The sequence below is a fragment of the Pecten maximus genome, chromosome 3 (genome assembly GCF_902652985.1).
Source record: "Pecten maximus chromosome 3, xPecMax1.1, whole genome shotgun sequence".
NCBI lineage: Eukaryota > Metazoa > Mollusca > Bivalvia > Pectinida > Pectinidae > Pecten > Pecten maximus.
Genome location: NC_047017.1, coordinates 43,770,139 through 43,796,319, shown reverse-complemented (window position 1 = coordinate 43,796,319; position 26,181 = coordinate 43,770,139). Strand labels below are relative to the sequence as shown.

Below are 26,181 nucleotides of genomic sequence, written 5' to 3'. Positions count from 1 at the left end.
CAGCTTGACCATAGCATTCCAGCTTTTTCTGTTCGTAGGTTTAGTTTGCGCAGATGATTGTTTAAAATTGTTTAGAAACAACTGGACTAGTTTGTTGTCGTATCAATGATTTTTGTTAATTAGGGAACTGTAAATTAATGTCAAATGCATTAGGGTATTGTGGCTTCATGGATCGGGAATTGACTGATAGTGCAATCGATTCTATAAGACTATGACGGGGTTATAGTGTCTGAGTAATGTTTATATTTAAATATTAATTCGAACGAAGTTTTACAAAGGTTCTCATTGTGTTGAGTAACAGTGTGATATTACTTGCATAACCGTATACTGAATTATATATCGCCGTAAAATATCTCATATCTTTGCTATGTTTCAATGAATATCTACGCACCTGATGCAAAAAGATCTTATTGGACTGCATAATTTAGTACGATTACGAAATCTAGATAATGTTTTGCAGTCACAATGAAAACTTTTATGATAGTCAAGAATTATTTCATAAATGACTAGTTTCAGTATGCATTCGCAATTTATTTTAGACTATTATTTTATTTTTTTGTTTGTTTATGTGCTTTTGTCATTATTTAAAAAAAAATCGTGTTTTCGTTTCTTTTGACTAATTATCCAATATATATTTTTTCAGGGTCTATTATGAAGTGACAACTGAACAGGGAGGCATGGATTTCTACAAATGGTGTAGCGTCTTGTGCCAACTTTGGTTGTTGCCGTCTTGGATAAGTACGAAGACAATTCCGGAAGCGGCTGGGGAGAAACATCTAAATAGCCCGTCACGACCAGACATTCAGGATTCCTCTACTGTGTTCAGTACAATAGCAAACTTTAATGTGACAGAAAATTACGAGACAACATATTCGGCCTCTACGGATAGTTCTTCCAAGACGACAGATTTGCCAAAGATTACAAAGAAGTTATCAACGGGGGCTTATTCGGTCTTGGGAAAGAATTCATCTCCAAGGGATTCGACGACAAAATCTTCATTAGAAGCAGAAAACGTAACTGTTTTTATCGATAACATGTCAGAAAATAAAACTTCCTTTGGTGATAATACGGAGAAAGTGCCGTCTGAAAACAGCGGTGTCGTTACTGTGGCAACCAGAAATGTGTCACTCAACACAGCGAGAGTTACCGAGAGACACAATAGTGATAGCACGACTATTGAATTAGAGGGTTTCCGGGAGACCACCACGGTGATTTACACGACAGTGGATTTAGACAGGAATAAGACCACTGTAAACACGACAACTCCCCTCGATATTGATGACCTATCCAAAACAATCACTTACACCGACAATGAGAATAACACTTCAGCAAATAATTCATCGTCTATTTCTCCGTCAACAACTTTCCATTCAAAGTCGACAACGGCTGTGGCGCAATCAAGTGACAAAAGGAAACCAATTCCATGGACAACTCCCCATCCGAATGTCGTAAGAAACATGTGGTTAGCAAAGCGAGCTAGAAGTCGAACACATACGGGATCTCTTCACCATCTCAGTCTAGGTACGTCATAGATACGGGTTCTCTTCACCATCTCAGTCTAGTTACGTCATAGATACGGGTTCTCTTCACCATCTCAGTCTAGGTACGTCATACATACGGGTTCTCTTCACCATCTCAGGCTCGGTACATCATAGGTACGGGTTCTCTTCACCATCTCAGTCTAGGTACGTTATACATACGGGTTCTCTTCACCACCTCAGTCGAGGTACGTCATACATACGGGTTCTCTTCACCATCTCAGGCTCGGTACATCATAGGTACGGGTTCTCTTCACCATCTCAGTCTAGTTACGTCATAGATACGGGTTCTCTTCACCATCTCAGGCTCGGTACGTTATAGGTACGGGTTCTCTTCACCATCTCAGTCTAGTTACGTCATAGATACGGGTTCTCTTCACCATCTCAGTTTAGGTACGTCATACATACGGGTTCTCTTCACCATCTCAGGCTCGGTACGTCATAGATACGGGTTCTCTTCACCATCTCAGTCTAGGTACGTTATACATACGGGTTCTCTTCACCACCTCAGTCTAGGTACGTCATAGATACGGGTTCTCTTCACCATCTCAGTCTAGGTACGTCATGCATACGGGTTCTCTTCACCATCTCAGTCTAGGTACGTCATAGGTACGGGTTCTCTACCATCATATCAGACTGTGTAAGTCTAAATTCCGGGTTTCATCAATCGCAGTCCCCCAACCACATCATCTCAGACTAAGTAAGTCTCACTTCACTTCTGGCTATCCCATCATAGTTTATGTCGTAAATACATACGGGTTGGTTTCCATCGTCTCAGACTGAATACGTATGGTAGGTTCATCAGACACATTGGTTATCAACCCGTACATATATAACATTAAATATGCTCTACATAAAGACTCGAACAAATAATTGAAAAAGGCCATCTTACATAAGATGACAACATATCATGCGATTGCTGAAATAAAACACGGTATAAATCATCATGATGAGGCCTCCATCATATGAAAATGATAAAACCCATGAAAAAAAGGAAAGCAATCTTTAAATGAAAGTCACTCCAAAATAGACGATAATGTACATCTGTAGGTGAGGATTTTGTACATAATTACTCCAAAGGTCGGAACACATTTGTTGTTTATAGAACTTTTTATACCGGAAGTTTAATGAATTTCTAATTCGGCAGCCATTTTGAAAATGTGTATTTTTTGCCTTTCATAAAACGCCCACGTTTCACCTTTTTTTAAATCTTGAATGATCACTCAAGTCATCAGTGTGTGGCCATTTTTAATTTCACTAAGATCATTTTGCAGTACAATGTTGAATTGTTCAATATAATTAAAAAGAATATACAACACTGTGGAAAAATACATATATATATATACATTTTTGATAAACTTTTTTACAATTCTGTAAAAACATAACACCGAAAATAATAGGACAAAAAAGGAAGCACACAACTCACATTTTTATGGCATTTATTTTTTTAGAAAGATTTACTCGTTTTTTTTTTTTGATGTGCTGAATATTTAACGAAACTTTTTATAAAAAGCTTTAATCTGTAAAATATGGCGAAAAATTGTATTTTGTCATAAAAAAATAAGGAGTAGAGTAACTTGAATGAACAGGTCAAAGAAAACCGACTTCTATAATTTGAAAGAAAATACTATTTTGTCCATTCTGAAAGCAAACATACATATCTGATAAAACATCTTGAAAATATTGTATGGAATCATTCTGTAAAAGATCAAAACAGCAAATTTCATATAAAATCATACGTTATGTCAAATTAGTATCTTTGACCGATCCTAGGACATAAAACAGCACATGGACATATATTGTTCTGATATGCCATGAACTCCCATTTACAAAAAAAATGTTTTTAAGCATTGAACTGTTTTGTATGGTATTTATGATTTATTTGAATGCCAGAGCTTTGCAAGCAAACAACATAATGTGCATTTGTTTGCTTGCAAAGCTCTGGCATTCGAATAGATCATAAATACCATACAAAAACAGTTCAACGCTTATATTTACATTCCTTTTACTTTTTTTAAAATTTTTAAATGCTTTAATTTATATTTAAAATTCATAATTCCCGCCTTACCGACAGTCAGCAGATCTTTTGTCAGTCGTTGGAACAGCCGGAACATGGTCGCGTGTTTTTTGGCAAACAAAATAGTACATTTTATTATCAACGTAATGCGCAAATGGCATATTTTTATAACAAATAAATGTAGATAAAATAATTAGTCTTTTAACTTATCCTGGATATTGTAGTTCCGGTTTGTGTTGTATTAATACGCTGATAAGTGTAGCGCGGGACGGATGGCATTTAAACGTACATCAATGCCAGAGCTCTCAAACAGACTATATAGTGACAATGGCAGACAAATGTAAATATTATTTAGACTTTTCTGAAGGTTGGTATGTTGAGTCGGTTATAGTTACAGATGCACTTTTGTTGTTTAAAGCCTACCTATAAAGTAGCACTTCTTTTTTGCAAAGATGTGGTAGACTGGGATCCACCAATCAACGGGTGGCAAATTTGTCAGATAATGAAAACCATTGCACATCGTTTGGTCCCTCGAAAGGGTAAAGAGCCGCATACGGGGTTCCTAATTGAATATCTCCAAATGCTACCTAAGAGAAAAAGTTAAAAACATATATGTGTTGCTGCTTAAAATCATCTTTACGCTTTGGGTATGTACAGCAGAACGTCGTATACTGCCGTTATTTTGTTCATTGAAGATATGTTCCTTTTAGATGAGCTTTGTGATTATTTGATATATACACTAAAATACAATGACGGTAAGCGAGGTGACGAATGGACAAAATGGAGATTATATTGATATTTTACAGTCGCTCAGCTTGTTTACGTCCAACAGACATTTGCGTTACATACTAACATACTAATTCAGATACGTAGTTATGGACGTTGGGATTATACATCGGCAATCCTGCGACTTGGTATTAGATAGAAATGAAGATTACTACCACTTACTGAGCGCAAAGTACACGAGCTACGAAGGAATCTAAATCCCACAGGTTTTGGATGCATACCAGTCTCTTATACCAAGCTATAATTAGAGCTTTCCTAGGGAGATCTAACATTGTCACGTATCCATCTTTAGATGCAGGTTACAAGTACAGTGATTTATCGGATGCGAAGACAGAAATTGTATTGCCAGTTTGTGTATATTACAGGATAGCGGTAGATCTCGGAGCTAGCGTGTCCTTGAAGGGAAACTCACCGTGATACATCACAGGTTTATGTCTTTGGTAGCCTTGTCAACGCATGTTTGTAGGTACGCGAAACCAAGAGATTTATTTACATAAATGTAATTGAAAATCCACGGTAAACATTGCCTCTTTTGGTATCGAAATTCTGAGCGCAATGACATATTATATACTAAATCATCACGCTATGAGCGTACCAGCAGCGGTAATTTGGGTAAATAGGAAAGTATGAAAACAACGCCTGACATAAACTCTCAAGTCCGGTCACGACTGCTTCGTATTCACTGTATAGCAATGCTACTTCACAAAGTTCTATGAAATGTCGAAAAATTTCTGTTATGAAGATTACATGTAGCTACGTTCTCAATATTAAATCTCGAAAATTAATTTCACTTTTATTATCACTTGCTAAATGTATGCATATGAGATATACGGAGCATCATTACACCATTTAATGAAACCCAATCATATCTCCCCAACGGTATTATTTCTCGGTTTAAATGCTTTATAACTAAACGCTCTCATACTTGATAAAGCTACGTTTGCATTGTCGATGTATAACAATCAAATTATATCTAAATATAACTCGAAATCAATAAAACGAGGACAAATCAAATCATAAAAAAACATTTAAGATTTACATGGAGACCTTTGGGAAAAGTACAAGAAGAATACGTCCATGTGATACGGAGGGCAAGCGTCTTTCACTACAGTGGTGACACACATCATACCAGTCCAGGTCAAATCCGGGTTAACTTACATAATCAAAATGGTTGAAAACGGAACCATGAAGCTTATCATCAACCATCGACCTAATCTGATTACCTCTGATTACAAATCGCTCAGGGAAGTGAACATGTTAAAATGGAATCATGATCACGACCATAAACCTTTCCATTAGTCTTCCACTACCTGCATCTTCCACCCGTGATTATTGAATCAATAGGGATATGCAGACACTTTAGGTAGGAGAAGCATGGATGTAACAATACAAAAAATTTACAATTAAAATATTTTGAAATATTCCATACACTGTATAAACGACTTTAGATTAGCAAAGTAGCATGTTCAATCGACAAATCTCAGCAAGCTTTTAACCCCCCCCCCCCCCCCCCCCCCCCCCCCCCTGCTGAATTAGGATTTCGTGTCCTTCTCTTGGATGAGGAAAGCGACCAGATAATTATCCGTTTCGGATCTATATTTTTATTCAAACAACCGTATTCTAATGTTTCTATTTGCATTGTCTTAATATTGAGCGTTCGTCTTCATACCGATTAACCAAATCAATAAAACTTGTTTTCCGCTTTCTGCTGGACCCCACTTTAACAATTGACGGTAAGGAGTGGTTTCACTTTGCCGGTAATATGACCAGGTGGGCTGCCATGCTACTGTGATCAGGTATAAAACGTGTTTGCACTATGAAAGCGTCCACCAGTGGTCCAATCGTCCGTCGAGGATGCCTTTATTTGACCTTAGTTCTCCCGATGATGTAAAACTGCTAAGAGAGAAACCGAAAAAGCGAGATCTATCTATGATACTGTGGTCCCCAGTGAAATATATCTAGAAATCACGCAGTCTCGCCGTGATAGTGTTCATCAAGAGAAGAAACGATTACGGTAATATAAGGCAACGCCGTCTTCATTCCAATTACAGCATGCTTGATACAAAATAAATCACTTGTAATCGATCGTTTATCATTTCCTACACTTTCGGTCACACCGGTCGGCTTGTAATTCCTCCCATATGGATTATATTGACCTTTACGCTGGTTCAAACTGTGCTATTTATATGGAACGGTCAAATTATTCTAGACTGGAATCCCTACATTTCCGCACGTCGCACTAACACAATTTACACTGGTCACGTAAATAAACTAACTGTCCGTTTTTATGTAATTATGCTGCTTCCTGTCGCTGGCATCTTTACAAATCTCGTTATTTAGACAAAATTCATGCAAAATTCATTTAATTTCCGGCCAAATTATTACGCGAAGCTATGATTGAATTGACGAGTATGGACACTGATTCAGCGTAATGCGTAATGTCTACATGTGTGACTAGGGATCCAGCGATTGCCTTGGGAAATGGGATTTAAATTATGTCAGTAATTCTTCTATCTAAATACAATCAGGAACACCCAGAAGTACACAGTGGAAAACTGAGTGGGTTATCAGTTAGGTCAGACTAAAGGATTATGTTAAAGTCACTAATGCGTATTTTGGGTCTTCTGCTTTGGGATATTAGAAGACCCAAATCACAAATTGCAACATCCAAGCACACTGTGGTTTTTATCTCACTCCTTTATATTGGTTGTATGTCCGACCCCTTGAAGGATAAAAGGTGGCTTCTCATATGTCCTCTTGAGGATGATCGTGTTTTGTTCATCTATGTCTTCGACACTTATCAAAGCAACACTGCCTTTCTTGTAACAGGTGTTTTTGTGTTTGCCTGTTTATTCATTCTTAATAACGCTTTGTTATAAAGTATATTCTCTTTAGACATATCCAATATTCAGTTTACCACGTTGATTTAATTATGGGGTAAATTGAACGTACTCTTCTAGAAGAGTAAATACCTTGTTCGTATCATATTCTTTCATCACATTAAAAATCAATAAAACAAATATGCATTGAAGTAGTACATATTATAGAGACCAACCAATCAATTGTTTTTCCATAGACTTTTTGGTTTATAACAAAAGTTAAGGGTCTCATATAACACTTTATCAAAAAAAAACAATTATTATGACTTTTGAAAAAAAATATTCAATCGGACTTATACGAAATTTATATCAACATCTCCTATGAATAGTTACCAATCAGGCTACATATCCATTTTGTAACTTCATAATATAATGGCCAATCAGTGGCTGCTAGACATCTTATCCCTGGCTCAACTTTCTATACACAGGGGATGTTTTAAAAGTCTATCTTTTCAATTGGTTGGTTGGTTGTTCCCTATAAAACAAATGACCAACACGTGTTTATGAATGTTCAAAAATGGGGACATGATACATGTATATCCATTGCTTTACAAGCCGGATAGCGAATTCAATTGTTAGTTCGATAAATTCATGTAGAAAATTTAAATTGTCCTTACTTCTCCTTGATAGACACAACCAACCACTAAATAAGCATATTACACCTTGTTTGTTTTCTGACTTTGAAAGGGTAATGTTGTTTAGTTTTCATTTTATTTATATGCTAAATTATTGATTGTAGGTAATTGAAAGTGAATTGCAACGTTATTGTAAAAGAAAATTGAATGTCTGTGGCTCCGGTAATGTGAAATCTTTGCATGTTTAAATAAAGCTCACGTATGTTTTGTATTCAATATATACAGAGAAAGCGTCAAGATTCTGTAGGTATCAAAGCTGTTTTCGCCCACTTGTTCATTTTTAAAGGATGCTCGTATTAGCATGCGTCGTCTTGGTAAAACTGACTAGAATGATTGTCTGCAGTGTTTGTATATTAGATAATCCTGATGTTCAAAAAAGAAGAACACGTTTTAGAAGAAATGAATGGGTTCATTGCACAATAATTGAATGATTACAATTTGCCGTCATTACATGCACAGAAGCAATTATTTCATTTGGAAATAATATTATGATAACATTGGACCAGATCTACTTTTATAGAATAAACATTTCCCCGGTATGATTTCAAACTTATTGCTTCTTTCTACTATGATTGCTCTGTATCAAAATCGTCCTGGTTGTTGACGGGGCTATATAAAAACCGAGTAAACAAACAAACAAGAAATAACAACATTTTATTTGATTGTTAAGATTTACATGCAACTAATGCTTTAATTTAAGGGAAAGTATTTTCAGCCGTTGAAGGTAATCATCACAATGATGTTATGTCAATATTCCGTGCATATTCTATCAAACAGGAAAAAAAGTGAACATTAAACAATACCGTATCCGGCGATCGGTTAAAACCTAAACAATCTTTTTTCAGCATTTCATTACCAAGAGTTTAAAGCCCACATTTTGACAGGAAAGTTCAAAGTCATTTACCAACGAAAACATAAAAAAAACCCTAGCAATGCATTTATAATGATTCGTCTATTCTTTCCCCACGATGAAACAGATTCTCAAGGAACACCTAGAAATTCAATCCCCGTAGGCTGTGAGGGAGATTACGGTCACATCCATCAGGATGACGTGAGAAATACACATTAATTACAGTCCATGTCCCAACTGATGTGCATGGCTGCTTCTATGTATAACGAATGTCTCCTGTCGGCTAACTGAACAACGAGTTGATCTTGATGCATGTTTCGCACGCCAAATGGTACTTTTTGCCACTCCTGGCAACTCAAAACCTGTTGTGTAAAGTGCGGGAAGTGGACACACGTGACATATTAGGATATTCCGTTATAGTTATTGCTTTTGTCTCAAGCCGGTTCGTAGATGTACCAAAAAACGACAATCTGACATCAATTGGTAGTCGCTGGTATGTTCAGAGTGGCTCTAGAAGTGTTTTAGCTCCACGCGAACCCGGTTTGTGTTAACACAACGAAGAAACGTAATAATTGATTTTACAAAACATTAATTGCTTACTTTTCAAAAGAAAGTACTTGCTGTTTTGTTACATAGGTCACTGGTACTTGCTTTCTTGTTATATAGGTCGCTGTTAAGGACAATAGTCCAACGTAAAAATACAGAAAAATAGAAAATTGGTTATTCCAAAATATCACTTTGCTAAATCATCTTAATTGAATTGTCATTTTAATCAGTCTTCCTAGCAGATGAAATTGTTCTAAAATTAGATTTATTCAGGCGGTTCAGAATATCCCGATTACTTTGCATCTGTATTCTTGTTCCGTATCTTGACCTCTGTCAATTGTGCTGTAGTTATTCCATACAGATGGTACACGTGTCTATATAAGATCTTAAATAAGTTTTCTTTTTATAATATTTACATCAGTGTTGATTTTTATATGAACATACCAAGTGATCAAACAAACATTTGACCATGAAAACAGTAAGAAAACATCGTTTTATGGGCTGATTTCAAACACAATACATCAGTTAAATATCAGTACGCCAGAAAAATCGTCCCCGTTAACCGTAAATTGCGTTTTCTTTTCACATCAAAAAAATTAAGACGAATTATTGTATTTGACGTGATTTTTTTAAAGGATTTAATGTTGCTTTGGTCGATTTCATAGGTTTATGAATTGAAATGCTCTTGAGGCAAACTTAAGGAACTGCGAAGCTTCATTCAATCCTTATAATTATTTCAACAAACCCTAATAAATTGTAGTCTAAGAGGTACAAGTCCTCAGTTACTATAAGTTGTGCAAGTATAATGGTTTTGTTAAAAGAAATAGTCCGTTATTAGATGATGCCCAAACTGTATAATTTAGACAAAAATACGATTACGCAACACAGTAACCATAAAGCAGTATCAAAAATAGCATGATTAAATTGAAATATTAAGTTTGCCGTTGAATCTAAAATTTATTTTTAAAACGCTCCGCCAGCTCCCACTTCGATACGAACTGAACAGCCATTTGTACGATTCGAAATATGTTACGAAGTCGGTTGTGACCTTGATACGAGCACGAACTGATTATAAGGTGATGCTTCATTTATCATTTGTTTACTGATATTTCTTCTTGATCGATTGAACTTCCTTGTATACATTTATGCAAATTGAATCGTTACTTCGACCGCCTGTCACACAGGAACTTGACACAACCACTGTCCATTTGGACGATTTATAGGATCAGGGTAGAATCGAACCGTGATGATTACGAGTTCATTTTGATTGGAAATGGACAAATTTAAAGCAATATGAGCTAATTCTGAATATATACGAAATCAGGCATCATTCTTGATCGGGAATAAGACATTTCACCAGTGGTTTTTTGTTGAAAATTTTCATTTATATCATTATATTATTATCTTAATGTAGACCTCCATGATGCCTATTATGTAGATCTAACAGAACAGTCCCATTCACTTCCTCCAAAGCCCTGACAATCTCACATGTATGTTATTTCTGACCCAGATCTATTCCTGCAAATTAAGCCTATGAGATCCTCCCTCCACATTGACATGATGTATGTGCCTACAGACCGGGTTGAAGCGGGCGGGCGGCTGGTACACTATAATCTATAATCTGGTCAAATTCATTGACATTTTGATTTGAATGAAAAGCGAAAAAAACGGAAATTTAGATAACTCTGTTCTTTGTTTTAAATCCAATTCACCTTGTAAATATGTGAATATATGATTGAAATGGATTTATTTCGAAACGCGCACCACGGGATATGTAGAAAACTACTGCTATTCATAGCCGCAATGAGAATTAATATATATATATATATATATATATAAGACAACCATTCGATCCCTATTTAATTTTCATGAAACAAGCATTTGCGAGCAAAATTTAACCTTCGAGAAGAGTTATAAAACCTCCTTAATTTAATCCTATTACAAAAAACATGTACTTTTAATTCACATCTTGACAGATTTTAAAGTAATCATTTGGAGGACCCAGTCAGACGGTGGCAGCCATTTTGTTGCGACATTCTAACACCACTGTCCATAATATGACGTCACAATCGATTTTATTTTTCTGACGCGTAGCCAATGAAAACTGATCAAGGGTGTATTACAGTAGTGACATAATGCACAAATATTACATGGGCGAATTCACTGGTTAACAGACCGATTATGTGATAAACATATTTAACTTTAAACGAGTCTCGATGTGAACGATCCTTGCTATCTGGGTGGCGTCCTTGTTCTGTTCTGTAGGGAAATACAGTCCAATACTGGACTAAATTACATTTCGTTTTCCTTTTTTTCCCTCAAATTAGCGGGCCGGGTCTAGTTCATATACAAAACCTGACGCCTTTAATGCTGAAGGTGACTCGATCCTATTTGACATCCAATAGCTCGTATAAACACTATAATTCGATAGGAAACCTTAAAGTCAACAAAAGATTTGATGATGTTCCCTACACAGTTACATCGTCATACGGACTATTTGTAACCTATATTCTGAAGAGAGTTTGAAACTTTATTAAATATTGTTTTCGCTCATTTTCAAATTTTTGCATTACACATCGCACGATCGTCTCGGGATATCTTAATAAAATGATGGTTTGGTTAACTCTTCCTCGGCTGATCGTTGGGATTTGAAAGTCGGTAAACTGCGGCCTGTTGGCTCGAATCTGGAGATTCTTGTGTAATATAATAAATGTGTTGGTATAAAGACAAAGTGCTGACTAGGCATAACGTTATAAACATTCACAGATTGAACCGTATATTTCACGTGGACTGATGCATAAATATGACTTCTTTAAGCACACAATTGTTCACTCAAATAATAGTTGAATGACATTTGAACGATTTGGTAATCACCTTCGGCCATCGGGTAAACGTACACTGTTGAGTAACGACTACAATACAAGTTAAAAAAAATATTTATTTATTTATTTGTATGGGGGTTGGGGGTTGGAGGGGGGGGGGGGGGGGGGGGGATTGAAGAATCTTTTATTACATTTCAGTGGAATTGCAATACGTAATATAATTATATAAAAGAGTATGTCATTAGATTAGATGATTAATAATTTTACAAATTACAGATATCAGTAAAATCAATGAGTAGACTGCTATGTAATAAGCTTTAATTACAAGTTATTATATTTTACAATGCCTTTTGATGATCCAAAAGAAATAAATACATAGTTTGTACATTTTTAGATAATATGAGGCTACTGCATTTGCATCATCAGGTTATGTATAAGGCCTCTAAGTGATCCGAGTTCTTTATCACGAACATGATGAGTCAAAACCAAGCTGTTTCTAAAGCTGTAGAAATAATACGGGAACTAGTCTCTTTTAAGTTTTTAAACAGACCCCAAATGTTGTTTTTGTTTTTGGTCTTGGGAGCGAGAGAGTGCTGATTTTAGAATAAATATCTTTCCATTGCATATTGTGATTTATATATATAAAATAAGGCTGTTTGTGACTGCTTTCTGCAGGATGTCTTTCTGGACATACGATACTGTTTCCACAGACAAATTGACATTTGTCGAAAATACAGTATGTCTGTGAGGCCAAACAAACAATTGGTTCAGAATGCCGCAAACGAAATTAATTATTTGGCAGAATATAAATTATAGAAGCAATACAGTCACATAATTGATTTTTTGTTTTCGTTAGGACATTTGTCATACGCCTTGGAGGCCAAACAATCGCTTTTCTCAGTTATAGAAATTGTAAGTGACAGTTCAATTTTCTTTTGAATTGATATTAAAATTGAGCTAAAATAAATTTAGATTGTAACAGTTTCTGACGTTGAAATACAATGTAAATTGCATTTACTGCCCTTTTCGTAAAGCAAAAATGCAGTTTAGTATTTTAGGTGTCTATACAGATTGCAAAGAGAAAATAGAATTCGATTGATAGCATAAGAAATGGGTTCTAAGTGATATGATTTCTTTGTAGCTTTAAATTGGTCTCTTATGAGAAATCTTATCAATTGACATTCGGAAAACAAGTTAATTAAACCTTTGCCTCGGATCTTTTGCATCAACCATTAGGGAGAATTCATATGGAAGAAGTCATTTTGGAATCGATATTGCTATATGTTGCTGGTAGAAATACACACTCCATGACTGTTTGCTAGAAAGCAGTTTCCAATATCTCAGAAATGAATGGGGAAAAGATTTTATTAAGAAAATTTCGTAAATGCCAAGGAAATTTATAGGAAATATAGGGAACAGATATTCTCAGTTTTAAATGTCGCCGTCTTTACGTAATCATACAAACTATCGTGGCGTCTGTGACCAGAGGCCAAAAACTATCACTGTTTATCAAAAAAAAAAAAAAAAAAAAAACAGCTGTATGGCACAGTCTATTCATTTTGGCCCTACTATATCTATGTTTAAGTTTCAAAAGGTGTTGCGAGGTAGTGCGTAATATGCTTGTCACGTACATACGCGTAATGTTCTTCTGAAATACAAAATTGAAAATTGTGTTTATAAAATTTTAAACTTTATTGAACCATGATGGATCCTTTGCACCCCTCATTCTGATTGTTTTTTTTTAAAAGTTTTTGTTCGTCCTGTCATCAACAATTTGGGCTCATAGCATTACTTATGAGCCCTAAAATGACGGAACAGCTGTATGGTATAGTATAATAATTCAGTTTGGCCCTACTGTATCAAATCCTCAATTTGTTGCCAAAGGTGCTTATATCTATGTGCATTTTTTCGGATAATCTGAGAATAACCGATTGGTGCAGAAAAGTATGTGTCCTAACAAATATAAAAATAAAAGAAGGAGGAAAAATAAACGCAGATATGACGGTTTGAGATTATTCTGATTTAGAAAGAATGAATCAGTATTTTGGATCAGCTCACGTCAATTCGTATTAGGCAAACTACGTTCGTCCTTGATTAAACTTGTGAGGCAAATTGGTGTAATCAAAGCCCGATCTGTTTACATCGCGACACATTTATCATTCAGATAATTAAGATTAAAGAGAGATCAATGTGAATAGATATATTTACTGCTGCTATATATGCTACATAAATGATACTGCATACACTAGGTAAACACATGCTGATGCCTACTTCATCGACCAAGATCTATTTTATGAGGATGGACATTCTATAATTAGTGAAGATAATGTAATTTTTTTGAGTTATTACTGTTTTGTTTGTATGGTGTTACACTCGTGATTCTGTAATATATGTATTTAATCGGAATTTACGTACCTATATTTGATACAAAGTTAATTCTCAGTTATTAATAGCCTACAGCAATAAACGTTAGCTGGCTTGATTCGAAACATTTAAAACATGAGTGATATACACATTTAAAATTCCTGAATTTACGCCAGGAGTATTAACCGACGGCAGTATTTTTATCATATAGTTGATGTGTAACTGAAGTGTATCTTTATCAGATACAGACATGTTTTGAGTAACATGCCCATTGCATGATGTCTCTAGTAATACTTTTAGTGAATACTGAAGTAAGTTCGTCTGCTGGAACAAATACAAAAACATTTATCAAACTATAGAGAACACCCATCCGAACTCAAATGAAGAGCACTCATGAGAAAATATAGTGTTGTAATGTTATGAGATGTTTTAGATTTTGGTGGTACTATCTATCATACAAGAATAAAGTACTTGTTTTGTAAAACTACAAAATGGTATCACTGTCGAAAATCTATATGAATTTACATATCTTGTACCCGCTCACGTATACTCAGTTGTGTATGATAGCCATGTTCCTTTCTTAGGCCGACTACGTTAATGATAAAGGTTGGTGCTGGTTCAGAATTCACATATGAGCTGAGAAATTATTACAGGGACACGTCTAACCAAATATCAAAGAAGTATTGCATTTCAGTTAATTACACTAACCAAGAAATAACATTTCATGTGCAATAATTATGGTACAAGGTTTAGCGGGTACTTCAAAATGACCGCACACGTACTAACGAACTGACGGGCATTCCAGCGAAACGAATTTGGATTTGTTTATGCTAGCTGGACAGTTTCAAAACAAGCTACAATAATTAATTCATATCGCAGAGGAAAAATCCGTCCTCCGGATTATATTTGGTAATTCGAGTCTGAATCACTATCTGTGATCATTGGGGAACGAATTTCCTATTTTATTCCATGAGAACTATTTTACATGATCTACATTGAGGGATGTGTAAGGTATCTCATCTCTTTTGTGTTTATAGGTATTTTTTTTAAAGGAAAACATAAATGTCTGATATAGTTATCTCATTATTTTTTTTCAGTCCCAATAGAAGATGGACCATTTGGGAGTTTGATTTGGAAGGTAAGTTATACATTTTTGGTCCTGCTGATGTCACTCCTCTTCAATAATTAGGCTTATTACAGAAGTAGGAAAAAGGAGAGTTATTTCATTTTCAGTAAAATTGTTTCCTTGAAAATGTAATTTTGAATGGGAACGGGAAAACTGTCAATTTTAATCAATTTAAATAAATATGATAACGAAATTCACACTTTATCATTGAAGAACCAATTTGATTTTTTTAATTTTAATGTGAGAAGTAATATTACCATGGGGCGCCGTTATAAAGGCTTAAAAGGATATTGGTCTTCAAAAGGGTCCTTTAATAACTAGGCTGTGGAATAGCATTGATCTTGATTTGGATATTGGTTCCAAAAGAGTGATTCGGCTTCATCATATCCGATAGAACGTGTATCAATTTGAGACGGCTTTATTCCCTTTCCAATGGATCATGTTACCGGATTCAAATTTGGAAATGCCTGATAAGGCCTTTTTTTCTTTGTACTCAAACTACAATAAACATCAGATTAGATTAAGTATTTTGAAGACTAATTGAATGAATCGAGCTTCTTTTAAGGGAAAATTTCAAATTAATCAAGCCTATATCCAAAACAATATTTTGATTCATATCATGAACATATTTTCACGAGTTTCATGCAATGCTCTAGTAGAATCTTACAAGTGCTAGCTCCAGTAAGCTGGGAAATTAACATTTTGGAGAAGAATATTTTCCGATTTATGAGTTTCCATAAGAATTGTTTGTTTTGGTCGTCATTATTATTCAGTTTGATAATTAGTTATTATAAATGTATACTAAAATTTATCTAAATAAATATGACATTATGCTCTTTATTAGTCATTAAACGACGAAACTTCTTACAAGAGGAATTAATGCCACACATGTTTCGTTTTCTGCAAGTACATTCAAATTAATACCAAGCTGTGCTAACAGAAACATTTCACAGAAACATTTCACAGGAACCCAAATAATCTTCCTGCCATTTCTTTAATCACGATATCCTGAGGTTCAACTACCGTGTTAGTTCTATGCTTTCCGATTCCCTTCACCACTTCCTATTACAGCCATTATCGACTTCTCAGTGGAGGATAGCTGTTGCTTTCCATGAGATAGCTAGTCGTTGCAACATGTGATCGCTTCGAGATTGATCAGTGTGTCCACAAACCTGACACATTAGTTCCGTTCTAATCACTTCTGTATGCTAATTAAATGTTGTGTGTTAATGAATTTCAGGTAATTACAATGTAAGAGAAATGCAATCCAGAAGCCAACAAGTGACTGTCTGTAATGGAGATAAAACACCTGTTTCCTACAAACTGAATAATGGATTGTGTTGATTGAATGCAATTTTGTTTCGATGTTTAAAGAAATCAAATTTAAACGTCATAGACTACAATAAACTTTGACATTTGTTGTCGAATTCCATTTGTGATACATTTGCAAAAATTGTACACAGTAAGTAAAATTTCTAAAAAAAAAAAATCAAAAAAAATCAGATTGATCATAATGCATACTTTTTAAAGACTAATATCATACCCAGGCCCAGGTTAATCAAAATTTCCCGAATTCAGAATTATCCTCAAATTTAAAGTTTTAATATAATACCACTCGTATCATCCAATATTAAACAACTTGACAATTAGTGTCCTTTGGACGTGTCGTTATTCAAGAAGTCAACAATTTGTATCTCTTACATTGGTTAATTTCTTTATTTACAATTTATTTACCGATGGTATTGGTAATAGACAGCTGCCGTTTTAATTCTGCTTTACCGAAATACGTTTGACCAAACCATCTTCCCTACAGTGCCATCAACAGGAAGTTCACAATCAATTCTTCAGATACACTGTTTGTTCCATTCTGTAATGATATCATCAGCATATGATTTTGAGAATATTAAAAAAAAAGTTATATCCTTTTATTATTTCAACAGGACAAGAAATACCTGATCACGGTCCTCGTCCCCATAGGCATTGGTATAATTGGTGCCGTGTGCATTATCTCCATGGCGTATGTGGTTCGCTTCTGTCATCGGCACGAAAGGAAAATGCAAGAAATCCGGGAAACCATACAAAAGGTAGAGAATCAATGAAAGACGTGAGGAAATTTAACATCATTTTAAATTTGTATCGAGTTATACGTCGCCTATGTTGAAAATGTCAAAATAGAACAATATAAATTGTATTTGGGGAAGTAAATTTCCTTTCAAGAAACATATTGATAATACGACTGAAATGATACTTGAAATACAAAACAGAATTGGTTTCCTGTGGGACCTCTGTTTGCGATTGATCAAACGAGATTTCACTTCTTGATTCAAAATAAACATATTAATATCAACTGGCCGTTGATGATTATTGATTTTGCGCTGAATCTGTTCTCCAATATCTAGAATAATATCTTCTCGGTCTTTTCCGGCAAATGATATTAAGCTGCGATTATGAGTCATAACTATAATATACATTTATCATGTTATACAAATGGCACGTTTTTGTTCCGAAGAAGAGCGCATATAATATCAAAAACAAGAGAATAGCAAACGGCCTGTGTAACCTTTATCGATTTTTCCACACTGTTTATCAATTGTAACCGATAACGGTTTTGTGCAATATGAATGACAAAAATGGCTTCCCCTATTAAATAACCGATACGATCTAAGCATCTAGTCTTAATGCAATAGTTCTTTGTATTTTAAATTGCTTTATAGTCGGATAACTTAAATGATAAACAAAATCAAACAGAACCTTTCTATGTCAATTTGGCAAGCGTAAGCGAATGACAATGTGGAGCCCGTATTAAATGAACATTTAAAATAACATAATAATATAATAATATTTGGTTTGCGGATATTTTACTGTGACGTGCAAGCTGAGGAACAGTCTTAGCCATGATTCCTCTGTCAGATTACTAAAACGTTTTATACCCTAGGGAAGTATCACTGATGTGTTATATTTTGTGAATAAAACCACCAGAACAACTGTTTGGTTAAAGCTCAGACCATGCAATCTCATAACCGCAATGTTCGCCGAAAATATAAACAGAACGGAGCCAAATTAAACTTATTTATAGGTAGGAAGAGTTAGATATTATCATTTTACCGTCTGATGGACTAGTGGGAGAAACCTGAAGTCATCATGCGGGATAGCATATTGAAAGTGTTTTGAAATTTGCAGAAATGAAGCGATCAATGGTTATTGGCTCGAAACAGAATTTGCGGTAATTTAGGCAACTTTAACTCTCTTTAATGCTAAAACATTAACCAGAAGACCAGTAACATATCTTAGAATAGAGAAATATTTCTGAAAGCCTGCGCACTTATTTTGGGATTCATTATTATTCGTTTTTTCTTCCCGAAGAATATTTGTTAGACCCTTCCTCAAGTATGACCCTATGAGAGGGGACATTCCTTCTGTTTCCTAATCATACCTATCATGATACCATAATGCTATTTGGTGTTCCTTGCTTGATAATCAGTTCAGAATACAAAAGGAAACATAACGAACTCAGTCAGTATAGTGTGAAAACCCCAAGTGGTCGGGCAGGTGACCACAATACATTTTCACTTGCGATCGTGGAACTGAACCTCGACAGACTAGGTGAAAGGCAAATATGACAGATGTTTTGTCATTCTGTCTACGACGTGACATTTCAGTGAAATGCCACCGTGGACTTTCTTTAATGGCTCAATTGCCGTCCTGAAAAGACCGAATGTATTGATAACACTTAAACTAATCTAACCAATCTACCAACTCATAAAAAAAGCTTTTAATCGATTTTGGAATATAAAATCAACAGATGGCACTTAGAAAATTTGAAATAGGATAACATTGTTTAAATAGGGATTATATTGCTAGTCTTTTGTCGATCATTTGAAATTAATTACCTTTATACATTTAGTCAAAAAAACATTATATTCATATTATCTGATTTTTTACATATGCAGAATGAAACTGAATATTTCTGTTTAGACAAACACCTAAAACGCATTATGGTCCATACTATTAGATAAGTATGCGCAATGAAAATTGTAGTGAAATAGGTGACGATCATCGAATTGCCGATATTTTCTAATATCTCAAAAAGTCATGAACTGATCACATCCTTTTTTTCTAAAATGTCCTATACAACTGACAGATGAGACTAAAATCTTTAGAAACACATTCGGATTAAATAGGATTTGCATGATATTGTGAAACAGCTAAAACAACCCAAAATTGCCGATATATCTCCAATCAATTTGTTACTCGTTTTTGTCACACGGGCGTATCTTGAATACTTGTTTTAACCAACGAAAAACTAAACAGTGAACCATGTCACGAACGGTAATTGTATTGCCATTTGCAGTGCACCGCGCCAATTTCCTGTCAATTATTGTTTCCCCAGCGAACAGACAAAGTATTCGGAAATCATTTCGGATCTAAAAAGTATATTGTAAGTTATTGTAAAATTGAGAATAACCGGAAAACATGCCTGTCGTTTATTTCAATAAAGTTTTCCTCGTGCATAGAATGGTTATTATATCCAGCACGCAACTGAGAGATTGGGATGACAATTCGTGTCTTTTAACAGAAAGTGTTTTCTCCGTTTTATACCAATGATATTGGAAGATATATCAATATCAATATTTCACTAAATTAAATCTGATGTTTATATTTATATTTTTATATTTTCTTTCGATTTCAGAGATATTCAAACCAGAATGACCAAGTCATACTACTCACGAACTCCTCAGATGACGAATTTTGATGCTGCAAATCTCTTTTTCATTTGGAAAAATTTAGTGAAAGTTGAAAATGGCTTGACTTCATGCTCCAACTTCAATTAAGTATTGTTCATGGAAACGTTATTTGTGTAATTTAAAATCAACTGTTTGTTGAAATTGTTTCTCGATAGCAAATTTAAGAAAAATATACATAATTTGCAAGTAACGCTAAATCATTACAACATACATAAACGGTACAGAAACAAATTTGCATATTAGTTAAAGTTTTATTACGACTTGTCGCTGTGAATGAAACTGTTAAGTCTTTATGTTCCTATAATGACTTGCTTCCCGAATAAAACACGGGCTTTATTGTAAAAGTTGTTTATTCATCAATGCAATTGTAAGCCAATCAAGTTGAAATTAACGTTCTCATTTACAACACTTAATTGTTAGTTGTGTAATACTCCTTTGAATGAATCATGACATTTCCTGGTAAAGGTAAGATAGCACAAATTCTTAAGCGGTATGGCTAAATCATTTTTCTAGAAAACGACATGATATTACTGATTTGAATGATCAATATTTTGATCTGTTTGAGTCAAGACGTAAAAAAAACAAAAAAACTATGTTATCTTTTAAATCAGCATTGTTTTAAAAACAAAATCATTAGCAATTCATGGCTAGGTTTAAGCTAATTCATGTTTACAAATAATTGTACATCTGACAAAGAGTATAAAAGAAATACGGACTGTTAGCTATTAACTTAGACGTAAGAAAGCATCAATTAGAAATTTCTAAGAACGAAATAATATCTTGATATTAACGAGAAGACACGCATCTTATTTTTTTTCAATAATAATACAGTTTGAAATTTATAGTGCTTTTTTCAGTTTATAGACCCTATTGTAAATTTTACATTTCTTTAATTCAAATCAAAGCTTTGTACCTACACATATTATTATTTATTTTATATTCATTCGAAGAAATGGACAAATTACACAATGTCCTAGTTTTTTTGTAAGTTAACTATTAATGAAGAATGCTATATGTTAGCTACAGTCATGTAACTTAACAAAATTACTACTAGATATTATGATGTTTATAAACATGCCATACAATAAAATTACCACTAGATACTATGATGTTTATAAACACGCCATACAGTAAAATTACCACTAGATACTATGATGTTTATAAACATGCCATACAATAAAATTACCACTAGATACTAAAATGTTTATAAACACGCCATACAATAAAATTACCACTAGAACCTATAATGTTTACAAACATGCCATACAATAAAATTACCACTAGATACTAAAATGTTCATAAACACGCCATACAATAAAATTACCACTAGAACCTATAATGTTTACAAACATGCAATACAATAAAATTACCACTAGATACTATAATGTTTATAAACACGCCATACAATAATGTCTTCTAAAAACTTGCTGTGAAAATATTGCTAACATTGGAAACATGCCACACTAACATCGCTGAGCAATTGAGAACAGCAAAATTACGAAATTACATTTGTTTGCAGGAGGTGATTAGTTACGTGCTTTGAATATTGTCCCCATATTGATAAAGGGTTGGTATTTTCCTCTTGATATTGGTATCGGTTTCATCCTGTAGTCCAGCTAACAATTACTTATAGAGGCGAAATTATATTGTCGTGTTGTGTTTGTTATCGATATCACAGCGTTTACCTGAAAAGTTCAACCAAAATAGCACCTAGCGTTTCTGACAACGTATTATAATAATATCATACACACATGCATTTCTGCCTGTTTACCGCATCTATTTTTTTTTTATATGTATGGAGTACAGTATTCAAGATCTTTTACGTGAAATTTTGTGATTCCTTTCTTTGAACAATATGATACCTGTACAATACTCTCTAAATACACATTGATTAAACGAGCGTGGATATCAAAAGTCAACAAGGCAATATAACTTTCATACATATACGTGTTTTTAACTTCATCAACCAAAAATACCAATCTTACTGAATATCTTTTGTGTGCAATAATCGCGTACTATCATTCGTGACGCCATTTTATAATTCTCATTATATTAATTATAACAAAACATAACAGACTGAGAATGTAAAATATCAGACTTGAACCATCAGTATACCTTGTGTAAATAATTGCTCATATTTCGATGGCTTAAAAGGTGTTGTATCATTTGCTGTTAAAATACATGTGGCTATTGATTTTAACATATATTATGAAGTTGTAAATTTGTTATATCATAATTGTATTTCCCTCTGCAATATGAAATTAAATGTTTGATGCTCGATAATATGCTAGTCGGTTTCGTAGTGAACACCCTGGCTCTTATTTTAACCCAGATTTACATTTGGTGAAAGTAAATACGCTTATCTCCTGGATAACCAGGGGTTGTTCATGCCATGATTAGCTTAATCATTGATAACTGAAAATATCATCTCTTTTTACTTCATGACCCGTATGTGTGCATTCCTTGAAATATGCGGGTAGGAAGAGTCTGAATGGTGTTATTGAATATAATATTTCTTTTAAAGAAGGTTGTTACAGAAATTAATTTATCAGGATTTTTAAAATGTTGTTAAAACTGTGATTAGGCTAATAATCTTTTGAACAACTAAATCCATTGTGTTTTTGTTTAGGTGCAATTTAACTTTGTCGTCGTTTTACAGATTCCGAGTTGTTATTATTGTTATGTTGACATGTCGGTTTTCTTTTGTTTAGTAGACATGTCGGTTTTCTATTGTTTAGTTGCCATGTCGGTTTTCTATTGTTTAGTTGACATGTCAGTTTTCTATTGTTTAATTGACATGTCGGTTTTCTATTGTTTAGTTGACATGTCAGTTTTCTATTGTTTAGTTGACATGTCGGTTTTCTATTGTTTAGTTGACATGTCGGATTTCTATTGTTATGTTGACATGTCGGTTTTCTATTGTTTAGTTGACATGTCGGTTTTCTATTGTTTAGTTGACATGTCAGTTTTCTATTGTTATGTTGACATGTCGGTTTTCTATTGTTATGTTGACATGTCGGTTTTCTATTGTTTAGTTGACATGTCGGTTTTCTATTGTTTAGTTGACATGTCGGTTTTCTATTGTTTAGTTGACATGTCAGTTTTCTATTGTTATGTTGACATGTCAGTTTTCTATTGTTTAGTTGACATGTCGGATTTCTATTGTTATGTTGACATGTCGGTTTTCTATTGTTTAGTTGACATGTCGGTTTTCTATTGTTATGTTGACATGTCAGTTTTCTATTGTTTAGTTGACATGTCGGTTTTCTATTGTTTAGTTGACATGTCGGTTTTCTATTGTTTAGTTGACATGTCAGTTTCCTATTGTTTAGTTGACATGTCGGTTTTTACATAGTAATATAAATATATTTTCTATCGTGCCAATGAATGTGGAACGTGTTATACTCAATCTTATTAATATATCAATTTCATAAAAAAAAAAATAGATGAAATCTAAGCAAACTTAATCCTATTGTTGCTTTCAATTCGTTTCAACAATTTGTTCAAAATTGTTCAAAATTGTCAAAAATATCACGACAGCAGTAGAAGGGAGACAATTCAATCTGTATCAACATGACTGAAAACATTCACATACCGAAAACACAAAGCACAAATGCAGTTTGTTTTATTAACAGTTTTTATATAGTGTATCATGTCATATGGATATCAATAGATTTTGACCAAAAGTTGCAATCATGTTAAAAGCAAGTGCTACTAATGTCTATTAGGGGATATGGTGCTAATGACATACAAGGCAATACAACACGTTAAGTAGTATATCATATCTTCAATATAGAAAGTAATGCAATATAATGCCGAGTATTTGGAACAATTACACACACCTTTAACAGTATACATCCACAGGGATAATGCTATGGATTCCTACTGATTGTTGATATAAAATACCTGTACCTTGAATTAATCCAATTCGATAATTCTTTTCATACCTGTACTGTTACTTGCTTTTGTTTCTTATAGTGACCACATATCTTTGAGCCTGTAAGTTCTAAATTATTTGTCAAATTAACAATAAATGATGTTTTTATATTTTACTGAGTTAAAGTTGCTTCTTGTTTAAACTGTGTTCGTTTCTATTCAATGCCAAAAAGATAACTAGGATTGCATTCTACATAAATTCATTTATTCTATACAATATAAGAACTTCATTCATTGTTCCGATATTTAGATATTAGTATTAACTTTTGAAAAATAGTCAACATTCAAAGAACATGTTATCAATAACAAATAATGATAATTTGGGTTTTATATACCGTTTTAAAGGGTTTCACAAATTATCATAAATAGTCATTGGACCTTTAAAAAACCCAGCCAGTGTACATCTTTCTATACTTCATGGGACGCATACAGCCGGAGCTGCTATTTCAGCGCTTACAGATTTTTCAACATTTCTGGACCTGCCCTACAACGTATTGTGTTAATTCAAGATAGGCAGCGTCTGATTCATACACATGTTCGGAAAGGTAGTCTTTATTTGTGTTACCTTCTCTTTGACATTCGAGTGTGAGCATCTGTAAAATCAATTCACAGGAATTCACAACATTGTATATCAGGTGCATTCAGATCTAGGATTCAGCGACGTGAGAAATGGGATACCAACTCTTTCACTAAAGATTTTGAGCTTTTAATCATACCCATAATATTATGGTATTGTTGTATTGGTCGTATCAACGATCGCCTTGTATCAACACAGCGTTATGTATCCTGTTAAGGGTACTGAGACATAATACACAGACAATACGTAGCAAACGTGCCGACGACAAACAGGCACTTTCTAATAATATATTTATAAATATTTTATTAATACAGCTGCATGTAATGTTTGTGTGGTACAAAAGCCGATTGGGATCATTTAGGAGAAATTAATTGTTCACGGTTTCAGATTATCATATTGTTACTACAATACGGAGACGCTATTCGACCTCTTCTTGTGATTATTATTATTATACGTACATCGACCTCTACTTGTAATAGATATCATTATACGTACATGGACCTCTACTTGTGATAGATATCATTATACGTAAATATACCTCTACTTGTGATAGATACCATTATACGTAAATATACCTCTACTTGTGATAGATAGAGGATATCTAACAGTGTCTTCAGTAATACCAAATATATTTCACGAGTGGGCTAATATTTTAAAATATCAAAATATTAGCCACACGAGTGAAATATATTTGGTATTACTGAAGACACTGTTAGATATTCTGTTTATTACATTTTTTTATCAACGAAAAACCTACCCCGTATGCTAACTAGGCCTAATGTAAACAAAAAAAGTAGTTCCCCCTTTCCAGGTGCTGACATATATGTCAGGCTTTCTGATTGGTCAATTATTTTGCTATTTTCTAATCATTGATTTGATTGGTCAAATCAGCAAAAGTGATATTTTTCACTAGTGAAAAATATCACTTTTATAGAATGAATAATTTTTGATATTTCACTGGTAAAAATGTAATAAATATCATTATACGTACATGGACCTCTTACTTGTGATAGATATCATTATACGTACATGGACCTCTACTTGTGATATATATCATTATACGTACATGGACCTCTACTTGTGATAGATATCATTATACGTACATGGACCTCTACTTGTGATAGATATCATTATACGTAAATATACCTCTACGTGTGATATCATTATACGTAGTGTACCGGTGACGTCCAGGACCCGGAGATGTGACATCATTAGATTATTGATGACGTCAATAACAATTGCAGCTTGGGTCAAAGTTCACCGTGTTAGCCAATCAAAATGCGTACAGAGTTTATACCACGTGTGGTATAAACAGATTGTTAATCAACAGCTTTAATGATTAACTGATGGTCTGAGAGTT

General features: G+C 34.0%; 1 protein-coding gene across 1 annotated transcript; it reads left to right on the top strand.

The window, feature by feature from the left end:
- Nucleotides 1–650: 650 nt before the first annotated feature.
- Nucleotides 651–24,357, top strand: LOC117324304. The gene is made up of 4 exons (XM_033880091.1): nucleotides 651–1,521; nucleotides 15,535–15,575; nucleotides 17,504–17,647; nucleotides 20,254–24,357. The coding sequence occupies exons 1-4, from the start codon at nucleotides 678–680 to the stop codon at nucleotides 20,314–20,316; spliced, it is 1,092 nt and encodes a 363-aa protein (XP_033735982.1). The 5' UTR covers nucleotides 651–677; the 3' UTR covers nucleotides 20,317–24,357.
- Nucleotides 24,358–26,181: the final 1,824 nt, after the last annotated feature.